Source organism: Watersipora subatra, chromosome 3 (genome assembly GCF_963576615.1).
Source record: "Watersipora subatra chromosome 3, tzWatSuba1.1, whole genome shotgun sequence".
NCBI lineage: Eukaryota > Metazoa > Bryozoa > Gymnolaemata > Cheilostomatida > Watersiporidae > Watersipora > Watersipora subatra.
The window spans coordinates 64,266,912-64,279,149 of NC_088710.1; the positions used below are offsets into that span (position 1 = coordinate 64,266,912).

Below are 12,238 nucleotides of genomic sequence, written 5' to 3' on the forward strand. Positions count from 1 at the left end.
TAGATCACATTAAATGTGCATGTAAGCACTTGGCTGAAATATTATACTGAGATCTATTGATGGATATTACCATAATACCTCCAATCGAATGTCATGAAGCTCTATTTTTCAACCCATCCTCTGTAATGGCGGTCAATTGGAGGCGGCGTTCGAATAGAGGCTGGCGATGTATGTTTCAAGCGGCTCATCAGTATTTTCGGAAGATAAATTTAGCCCTATTACGGACGAAACAAATGTCGCCTATATTTTACTCCCGTTTTCTGGTGGAGCGGTATTAAACCTTTTGAATGCTATAAATCCGCTAATTTACCTCCAACTTATTAAATATCTCTTAATAAATATGCATCGAGAAACCGAGAGATATCTCTATCAGTTGATATCTATTGTTTGTGGCTGACCTGGGCTGATATTATAGCCTGCGTCTTTTGCAATTTGTTGGCATTTTCAATTTTTGTTTCATTCTAGATTTGAAGACATACTTTTATTTTATATCTATATTTAACAATGTTGCATACAAGCTCATCGCACTCATTGATATGTTTGCTACAGTTGCAGCTAAAACTAGCTTTTTATGTGCAATAGAGGTGGAGTTATGAGCATGTATCCATTGTAAGCTGTGTTAAGATGGCCTGAATGATGCTATTAAATAGCATGCTATAAATGTGCATATTTATAAGTTATATAATGATAATCTATCAAATGGTACAAATATATATTCATGAACAAGTGACATAAACGAACCATAGTTAAATGTATATTACATGCAGAAACAAAGATTAACATTTTTAAACCAAAAATAATTGCATCGTTTCTCAAATAGCTGCATTCTGATTGTTGCTTTCGATGGAACGAACGTCTTCTAGTTGTCCAATATCTTCCACAATATCTTCTGGCCTCAACTCTTCTTCTACACTGCTGAACTTGTCGATATTAGCGTCCAAGCAATTTTTGGCAGAGCAAAACTTTCACGCGTTGCGTTTACCACAAATGCAAGGCGTAAAAGTTTACTCGCTAAATGTAATCTTTGGTGCAAATCGTTTTTATATGCATGTTCTTCGAAGTATTAAGGCTGCGTCAAAGAACTATTATTAGCCTGAGACAGATATTAATTATTTCTATGGTGTTGCTTTCAAAGTTCAACTGCCATCATAAATTTAAACCGTTATTTATATAGGTACATGTACTTCGAAGTATCAAGACCGCGTTAAAACCAAGAACCACTATTAGCCTGAGACCGTTATTTATTATTTCTATAATGTTGCTTTCAAAGTTTTAACGAAAAAAGGCGAAAAGCTTTGGAGTTGGACAAAGAGGGATTTGATTGTTAACCCTTTCAGTTCTAATTATTTTCCAGTTGACCGCCTGACAGGCCTAATTACTTTTTTACACTTGTTATTTAATAAAATGAGTTAAATTAGATTGCGCATAACTAATGTTGCGTTCAAGAGAATTCAAAATGGTTTTTTGCAACTTGTTGGCAACATTCTTAGCTGCAATTTGATACTAACATAAATACATTTGGTTAACTTATATAAGATGTTATTGATGAGATTCAAATCGATATATGCTTTGGAAATCGAAAAGTCTGTTTGGTTGCTACTACCAGTCAATCTCTTGGTTGGTAACACTTCAATAACATATTAGAATGACAGAAAAATGTGTTAGGAGGTTACAGACAATCCTTTTGAGTTTAATCAATAGAACTGAAGTTATCAGCCTATATGCAATATCATGGCATAATAAAGCTTCCGGTCCGTAGTTCAATTGATTGGTTAATTATGTTTATATATCATAATACATTCTATATTGACAACATTTTCATTCTAATGACTGCAAGCAACCATTATTGAAATAATGATAATAAGACACACAAGATGCAAACAACCTGAGTACAAAACTGATACCATCTAGTAGCCTAATGCATGAAAAGGAGTAAAAAGAATGTGTATTAAAAGAAGTATAAAAAGAATGTTTATTTAAAAAGGTATAAGATAAATGTTCATTAACTATAACTCTCCGTTGTTGGTCATCACTGGCTGGTGTGAACGCTCTGGGCATCTCATCATTGCCACTAGTAAAAGAATCATCACTTACATTTCCAACGTCACCTACAAGTAGCAGCAAAACAATGATAAAAATTATGATATGAAAACGGCATACCCTAGGACACTTATGTATTCGCCTCATCCAACTTTCGCGTTTTCGCAGAGTCATCCTCTCGCGAAAATTTCATGTGCGAAACTAAACTATCATAACGAACGAACGAAACCGTGAAATTAAATAGCTTTGTTGATTGATAGTCCAAGAAACAAATGACAGCAAGCGATTAAATTGCATTATCGACCTCGCCCACACCATTCTACCTGCGGTTTACAATTACAAACTAGTCCCAAATTGAAATTTTTTTCTTATCGGTGAACCAGGCCCGTATTCCCTGAAGCAGCTGGCCGGCTGAGCCTCCCAAATTTTTAGGAACTTTCCGCGGCTAAGTACAGTCAAACTCGGATAACTCACCCTCGGATGAACTGTAACATTTCATCTCAAACACAAGGTTAATTCGAACGGATTTGTTTGGTCCGTTCCCACGCAATGATAACTTGCTTCAGAGAACTTGACCTCAACATCATTTATTCGAAAAGTTATTTGCCCAACGGCTATGGAGACGGTTTTTATCGCTGCAGAATATCACTTTATTCGAAGCCATAGAGACAAACATCAACTTTTAGTAGTTCTTAGGCGTCATTATTATCATCATCAATGGCAAAATATTCTTGTTAACGACCTTTATAAAGGTTTGCAAAATATCAAGTTTTACCAAACATCCGCTTGGCCATGTCCCATCGAAAGCGTGGAAACTTCCGAAAGAACTTAAAATAAAATCGGCAAAATTGATCTTTGTTAAAACGCTCAAAAGAAAAATATGTCTTTTTTCTGAGCGTTTTAACTGCGGTCAAGTTTTGCCTATTTTAATTTAAAAAAACGTCTTGTCAGTCACATCACCTAAAACAAAACTAATCTCAAAAAATAGAAAAATGTTGATACTTTCCGATAAAATGTTATAAAACTTCACGCGAGAGTCCGGCTGGGGCCCTACATAAGAAAAACCAGTTGGGTGCTTACACCGCCCCCTCAACACCCCCAGGTGTTCATAACTAGTCGCCTAACATTAGCCGCCCCAACTTGCAACCAGTGAATACAGGCCTGCGGTGAACTGAACCTGAGGAATCTAACTATGTTATTTCCACTGCATTTATTTTTATATCACTATATTTTCGCACTCATCAGAGCTGCGAAATTAAGGTGCAGTGAAATTTTACTCTGTATGCTACTCACGAAACTAAATACTAGCGAAATATAAGTGTCTTAGGGTAGTTTTCTTGCTTCCAAACTTTTTACACAACAGTATTCAGCAGTAAATGCATTTACTATGTAATTCGAATCTACTAAAATTGTGAAAAGATTTATCTGCTAAAAAAAATTATTCCGAAACAAAAATATAGTAATTCAATAATTCTGCTTTAGTACATTTAAAACATACCTTGTGCTGTTAATAAATTATCATTCTGCTGTTGTGAATCGTTTTCAATGCTGAATTGTTCACCTGAACTTATAACTACGTTAGATTGACTCAGAAATCTAGCAACGGCTTTCGGTAAAAGTATTCAAAATGGCGACTTCTTGAGTTGACGAAATTGAAATCTAACCGGGATTTGCCTAGTAAAATGTTTTTATCCAACTATATTTCTGGTATCAAAATGAACATCAGGCTGTTATCTTTCAGAATAAAGCTTAAAAAAAAACGATATACATAACAGGAGTATCAATAAAGTTACTCAGCTTATGTCACGATATAGTTCGGCTCAGGCCCAAGTGAACACAACTTCTCCCGAAATAGTCAGGATCAGGACTCAAAGGGTTGATAATAAAAACGATTCATCATTATTTTTTAGGACACTTTTCTACTGATCACTTAATATTATGGGTTCATAAAGATCAAAAATAGTCAGTGGTCGTCAATTAGAGGTGGTGTTTAAATAGAGGATGGCGCTCTATTTTTCAACCCTTCTCTCATAGTGGTGGTCAAATAGAAGTGGCGTTCAAATAGAGGTGGCATTCAATTAGAGGTTTTACGGTAGCTTTATTTATGTATTGGCTTTTATTCACAATGATAATGTAGTTTTGCTCAAAATCGTTGCCAGTTGTTGCCATATATTTGACAATATACTACCGCATGACTAGAAGCAAAATACAAAGATTTATGAGTATTCAAACAAAATTGCACAAAAAACCATATGAATAAGAATCACCAAAATGTAGGCCAAAGCAAAAGAAAAATACTGATATTTAGATTTATTAAAAGTTCATTCATACTTCCTCTCACATCTAGCCTGAATCTGTTTCATGTATCTTACAGAAAACCTTTTTTTATATTTCAATCAGTAGCTTACTTCACTGCACTGCGATACCAAACTGATCACCATACGCTGCTGAGCTTGTAGTAACTCCCAGTTATCAAGCGTATAGTTAGCTTGTAATAGCTAATCACACTGCCAAATATTGCCCATACTCTACATAATTAAGCCCCCAGCTCAATGTATTCTTTGGTTTTCGCTGCAATTATGAATACATCAATTTTTCAACAATTTTTACCTAGTCTTTTCGAACCATTTCTCCTTTTTGTAGTGGATCATTTTCAAAACACAGGACTATTGATTTTGTTAAAAATTAGCCTTGGTTTAAATCCATCAAGATAAAAAAGTTATATAAATTACCAAATTCGGTTTGCTTGATTCAATGTTTTCAACAGAATATTTTGAATACTTCAATTAAATCGTCTGTTTCAGCTTATATATAAAGCAAATACCTTTTACCAGTTAAACTATTTGCCCAATCATTTGTTTTTAAATATTTTAATTGATTCTTTTGACTAGATAGAGTTTATACAATGTTCACACCAATAAAAAGTAGAATAGCTATTGTGTCGAATGGAGCTGAGTTGGAGAATTTAATTTATTGTAGTTTCTCAAAATTATACTATGTTAAAGATAAGGCGGGTAATGGAAATCATAAGTAGGATTAGCTCCTAAATGTTATACATAATCATACGACTGTAGATAGAACGATAGGTTTTCCAAAACTAATTAATATACGAGGATAGGATGTTTTAAAAACATGGCATTATTGTTATCTTTGTTATTTCTGCCACACCAGTAGCATTAGGTTCAAAGGAGGAGAATTGACAAGAATTGAGAATTTTTTGATACACAGAAAAGAATGTTGGGCAGTGACACAAGTAATAAGTAACTCATAATTCATATTTGAAGTTTATAGCCACAAGGTTGCAAATTAAATTTCAATTAGTCTGTTTACACGAGTCAGCTTTTTGCACTACATCCTATATCTGCTGTCCATATTTCAAATATTTTTGCTGAAGTCCCTTAAATATGGTGGTCTACTATGACATAATGACCGGAAATGAACCAAACATTGTTTATATGCTGGCAAGTTAGCAAGCAATTAGATCATACAAAAATAAAAGAAGTATATTCAGTGTTGACATCTGCATTAAAGGTTATCCAAAAAGTAGCGGGGTATGCCAATAATCACAAACTCAATCATAAAAACCATTAGCGTCAGCATATTTATTGGTGACATCGACAAGCCTATTAACATTTACCTTTGTTATTTGTACATGATTTTCTCATGCGTTGCCCAAGTCATTGAAATGATCAGTTTAAATAGATAATTTTTCAACTCTGAGGGCTCTTTTAAATTCATCTTTCATTTTGTGAGTAGAACTTGCCATAGCCACTGCTCTGCTAAATCAAACTGTTACTTATTTTTTCAACTAATAAGTGTTACACAGCTCTTTGTAATATTATTCCGACTCCTTTATGGGGTGTCGAAGCGGTTCTGAACAGTGCATACCTGTTGAATTATCTCTCACACTTCTTGAAAATTATTGGTCACTCAAAGAGTTGCTGCAATGGAAACTATTTTAAGCCGACATTGTAAGAACTTTATTTTTTTCACAGAATGCATGTTCTTCTCTGCTTGAAACACCTCAAAGCAAATAATTATCATCCACATTTAATTTTTTTTTAGTAAAAGCTTTAGGAGATGTGGTTTGTTGCAAATTTTGCACAAAGGAATTAAAAATTTATTTGCATTTCTGTTCATTGGCCAAAGGTCATTCCAAAACTCCAACAATACCTCGAAATGTACTTTTACAGTAAGCCAGTCAGCTAACTTCTGCTTTTAAGGATTGTTTTCCATTGATTATTTTTACCAAAACTACCAATTTTCCAATTTTAAATGAGATTGTTTCGACTGCGATTTTTTTTGTGATAGCAGTTTCACACGTGTCAACTGTGATGAACATTTTAAAATGCTATTTACAAACAGGAGATTTAGTATGTTGGTTCCAGGATTTCAAGTTTAATTACTGAAAGATTGTTTGAGAGAAGAGCTTGAAAAAGAAAGCTTGTTAACAGCTTGTTGTTGATGTAGTTGCCCCGCATATTACCAAAAAGGTCAAGTTCAGTCTGTTCACTGATTTTGTTATACTGATTTTCTATCAGACCGAGTACACTTTATTTGGTAAATAAATTTTTAGTGACTAATTTGATGTATATATTACTCCAACATGTGAATGTCAGCAAGTCCTATATCGGCAGCATCCTCATTGGCTAGTGTAACCTTAAATACCATAACCAATTTTAGAAGTTGACATTTTAGCAGTACATGTCACAAATTACTGAATCATTATCGTTACAACGATATCACATTTTATTTCTTATTATGGATCAGAAGTTGATGCATAACACAATGCAATAACGCAATTTGCTTTTAGCTGAAGAGTTTTTTATTCTACTACACTATTACTTTTCCTGTTTCGTGCAATTCTGTATTCAAACATTGCATTAAAGTTATTTGTTTCAATTAAAATGAAATAGTCTTTTTCTTTCTTTATCTTGACATTGTGCAAGTTTATGCTGTTAGTTTTTGTAATGCAGTTTGTAAGCAAGGAATGATTGTTACTGTCTTTTTGTGGCTTTTAAAAATTAAAGTTAGTTGTGAATAGCGATTTAGGCTCTTATTTACACACTCATGGTGGTTAAGTCTTCAAATCCAAATAGATGATTTCAAAATAGTTGAAATCAGACAAAATCTGTTGAAATAAATGTTAATCAAAAATAAGTTAACATATGATTGTTTGCCTTAATTAAACATCGCTCTATTGTAACTAAAATTAAAGATTAATACAAACTATTAACATGATTACTTGATAAATCTATCGGGTTAACTCTGATTCACTCATGAATATTTATTTTATTTTCAAGTACAGTCATACTTCGACTTACGAGCTTAATGCGTTCTGAGACTGAGCTTGTATGTCAATTTACTCGCATGTTGTTGCAATTTATTTATATATAGAACAATTAAATATATATTGATTGGTTTCCATACTCTAAAAAACGCAAATAAAACACTCAAAACAATATATTGTAACAAAGAACATGTAGGTTATTGTCCTAACTTACCACATGCTTTCAAAAAGCAACAAATAAAAAATAATGCAAGGAAATGTGATTAATTAAAATGTAAAATTAAATACATACAATAGCAGCTAACGCTAGCATTTGCCAGGGAGGGAGAGATAAGTTATCCTTCATTACAACAGTTAACTTTGATAAATTTGGATTTTATCCAAGTCTTAAAAGACAAACTTAAAGGCAAACCTAAAAGCAAACTTTCATTTATAACTTGATGTAATTAACATTTCTTCGGCGTTTAAATTTCTTCGGCGTTCTCGCTGGTTAGCTAATTTTTCTTTTGTTTCGCTCTCACGACCAACCGGGCGTTTTAAGAGAAACCTATCTAAGGACGTTTGCCTTTGTCGCCCTTCCAACATTTTGCGATTAGGACGAACACAGGTGTCGTCACAAAGGGTTAATGCACGACCACTAGCCAACTTGTCCGAACGTCTATTTTTATAGTCTTGATAGATAGCACTGGCCTTTTCACATAGCATCGTTTCAGTTACGCTGTCACCGGCCAATTGTTTGTCTTTTATCTAAAGCCTGAGCAGTCTCTCCATCAGTGGTCATAAAAATCGCTGCGCCGTTTAAAAACTATGCTTAGTTCTTTTGCAAACTAAATGCCCTGAATATAATCCTTCTGTTTGATAATTGTGGATGTATTTCTGTCATATTGCTGAGCTAGCTCAATCACGCGTACACATTTTGCATATTTTCAATAATTGTCCGTTTAATATCAATTGTTATCATTAGCTTTTTCTTTCATTATCTTTAATTTTACTGGCAAACTTTCGTTCTACGCACAGTACATTTAATTCACATAATTTTGCACTGAAAATCGCGCACAAAAAACACGGTACAAAAGTATAACCTGAGCAGTTGAAAAATATAGAGTGATGCTGTTCTCATAAAACACCTCCGACATACTTGGCAACTGACTCACGTGCTCGTATCACAAACATGGCTCGTATGTTAGTGCTCAAACTTGCTTAAAAGCTGGCTCGTATCTCAAGTCTCTCGTACGTTAGGGCACTCGTAAGTTGAAGTATTACTGTAGATTAAAATTCTCAAAGAATTTAGCTTAAATGTTTGTTGCTATAAAATAGACCACTGCATTTGCAAAGTTTACCAATTAGAATCAGAAGTTAGTAAGTTTTAAGCACTTCTACTTAGTCTTGTTTGAATAATAAAATAATTGTATGAAATGAAACATGCTAGGGTATATTTTGAACAGGGCATAATTGATATTAGCGATATTTAGAGGCCTTTCTCTGGAGGCATTAACTAAGAAGGCAACTAAAGAATGCTGTGGCACTCTCCTGGTGCTGTACATAAGTCTGTTGCTGTTCATCACATCTATATTCAAAATCATTGTTTACCAACTCAACTGCAAACTTGATTTATACCATCAATTTAGATAGGAGAATTGAATTCCTTGAGCAGTGATAATAAAAAACTAGTAGCCTACTATCTCATGGCGAAATACTGTCATGGTGTTTATTTTATCATTTAAAATTTAGCGTTTTATTCTCTCAATAATGGTCTTATAACATTGATTAGAAAGTTGAGAAGAGAAGAATTTGTGAAGTTGAACCAGGTTACCACGAGTTATGAGAATCGAAAGTTTATACACACATTCCATTGCTTTTACTCATTTGCATAAAGCAAGCTAGCCACTTGTTGTTACCATATAGGCATTAAAGGAAGTGATAGAGTTTTGCATTTTTGCTTGACTTGCAGTTCATGGTAAGGCCTGACCTGTTTTACTTGGTTTGCAAAAACTTAAATCTTGCTAGACACGCTGTTGTGGTACAACAGCACAAGTTGTGTATCCCAAGAGTGTCATTATGCTCGACGACGATGCTAGCTATCTAAAATGAGCTATTAATCATGAGCGCTGCTTTTAAATAATCGTCATCTCTTGACATGCTGCATTTCGTTTGTCATTAACCCATTAGCTAGAGACAGCAGTGAGTCAATGGTGTTGACTTGTATATGTTACTAGCGGATATTTATTGTATTCTCATCGTAGGTTGTAGAGCATGTAGACTGAGAAGCGATGGCACTTGTTACTGTACAGAGGTCACCGAGTCCTTCTCGGGCTCAACGTGATGATGAAGACGAACAGGTTAGCTATTCTTAACGACTACTTTTACTGTACCTGCAGCTGGTCTACAGTATTATCCAAATGTATCTTACTACAGAACTTCTCATTAATGAATCTTTTAATATTGTTTATATGAAAATATCCTGATAATGCTGTTCTTCAGTTTCTAGCATCTAGGAAGGAATCATACCCTTTTGCGAAGTGACCAAGTTTGTGTAGCGATGCTGTATTTAATGTTATCGCTGTAAGTTTATTGAAATAAATCGATAGATGTTATAAGAGGACAGGAAGAAACTTGTCAGTGTACATTTCCTGTAGCACATTTTCAGTGAGGTCTTCATCATAGTTAATATTTTACTTATAGAAGCTCTATGTAGAGGATTGTCTAGATGTTTTGGAATTCTTTGCCTCAGACTGTATGCGCTGTATTTTTTCAGGATGTGGCTTCTCATGACCATAGCCAGTCTCGAAAAGGATATAGGTAGGTCACATCATTCTTTGCATTTATTCTGTCTCTGTTCTGCTTGCCCTTCTCTTATTTTAATCGAGCACTCTACCACCACCTGCAGGTCTCAACGGAGCTTCACGAAGTTGGTGAAAACTGTCAACACAATTAAATTTGTGAACAGGTTGAGGTATGTTGATTGGGAATTCCTTGAGTGCGCTCGCTTTGGTCTCCGATTCCTTCTTACCGGCTTCTCTCTAACATGCAAAACTTTAGTAGTAATATTTCAGGCATGTTTTAAAGCTCGGTGAATTCACCTTTGGAGCAGTTCAGTGATAACATGCTCCTGCTTTCCTTATGCGCTTTTGTCTGCCAGTATATGTGCCTCTGCCATTCTGTAGCAAGTTGCTGGTAAAACAGCTTCATTACCGGTACGTGACAACTGTTTGATCCCTCGCTGCTAACAGTTGATAGTCTTTTGCAACTTTCCTATCGTGTGCATGTTTAATTTTTGTCATTTGAGTGTTTCATTTCTTACTCGTCAACTTAATTCTTACTCTAACCTTCTTGTCTGAACGATCAAACGGGTGAGACTGTTGGGTGTTCTCTATGTATGAGTCATTAATGAAAATGTATTAGCTGATTAATCAGGTCAACTATTAGCCAATTATCCTAGTTATATGTAATCTAGGTTTGCTATCCACTCTGGCAAGTTCTATTGTAGTACATATATATAGCATTTATATATATCTATACATGTATATATATACATAAGGTATAGTATATATATATATATATACTATACCTTTATAGGGCAGTCCACATTCATTTTTACACATAAAATATTTTATTATGGTGCCACAAAAACACGATATGACAAGAAAGATACTGCCCTGCGATGTTATAAACGCAAAAACCAAAATTTATTCTAGGAAGACTTGAAACCACTAAGCTTAGTTAGAGATCTTATCTCTTTTGACAAACGATTTCACAGCTTAGCAGTAGCATGGCACCTTTTCCTATTGTCTTGGATATTACTACTTTTTATTCGTAATGCATGCATTATACATGTATGTAATATATCTGCGTAGCTGGTTGTCTTATGTATTCACATGTTAGTGTTTATCTGGCTGTTTATCTGGCTGTTTGGTTGTTTAATGTATGCAGGTGTATACTTGTACACAAGTGTCTATTAATTCAAAAGTATATCTTTACTTACCAGAGTATCCATTATTTTACGCTCACAAGTTTTTACTTTTCTGGCTGTAGGAATTATTATTATTAACCTACCAATTAACATTTGAATAGTTATCTTGTCAAATTTGTTTCCTAGTGCTGGTGTATTAACAATGTATTGGTAAACACTGAACCAAATGAAACATAGGTGTAAATTGGAAACAGGTTATTTGCTCGGGTGTTTTTGCCGCTTGCCTGGAGCAGAAATTCGTCTAAACAACTAATGCTCAAAAACTGTATATCTTGAAATTTTTTTATGTGCGAATAATCTCATTCTGTTGCTAGTTTTCACGCTAACTGAATGATACCAAAATGTGTATGAATCTCTTAACTCTTTGAACTGTATATATAATGGCTGTTTCAATGTGAGTCATAATCTCATCTGTCAAGTCTCTTCAAACTGTTTGTGATAAGGATAGGTTGTATTACATAACCAGTCAGTTAACATTATGACCGATGGCGGAGGTGGATAGATAGAGCTACTGTAGATGAATAGGATGGATAAATAAACGATTAGATACGCTTAGATAGATTTTTAAATGTTCAACTGGTAAAACGGAGATGTAGATTAGTAATTGGGCGGTTAGACAGATCAGTTCTTAAAAGAATGGATACATTGTTAAATAGATGGATGGATTGGTATATGAATTACATGAAGTATCTCATAGTGGTCAAGCTGTGCATTCTTTTTCCTGTTTGGTCGAGTAACTTTGTTGCCGTGTTGACCATCCTTGTTTACGTGTTTGGTAGCTGTGCTATATGTGAAAAGACATGTTTAATATTCTTAGAAGGAAACCATGGGCAACAGCTGAACACTGGTGCCACCTACTTTCGATATAGTAGCATTTCTCCCCTTATGTTGCTTTCTTCTTTACGCAGGTATTGCTCAGTCTATTTCGTTTTGAGGTG

At 34.4% G+C, this 12,238-nt stretch overlaps 1 protein-coding gene across 2 annotated transcripts in view; it reads left to right on the forward strand.

Moving 5' to 3' along the window:
* Positions 1-12,238, forward strand: part of LOC137389862 (protein phosphatase Slingshot homolog 3-like) — a 38,801-nt gene that overhangs the window by 3,502 nt on the left and 23,061 nt on the right. For both annotated transcript variants that reach the window (XM_068076006.1, XM_068076007.1), the window contains exons 2-4: positions 9,574-9,669; positions 10,086-10,129; positions 10,218-10,283. In XM_068076006.1, the coding sequence (XP_067932107.1) occupies positions 9,601-9,669; positions 10,086-10,129; positions 10,218-10,283 (179 nt within the window). In that variant the 5' untranslated portion in view covers positions 9,574-9,600. The remainder of the gene's footprint in view (positions 1-9,573; positions 9,670-10,085; positions 10,130-10,217; positions 10,284-12,238) is intronic.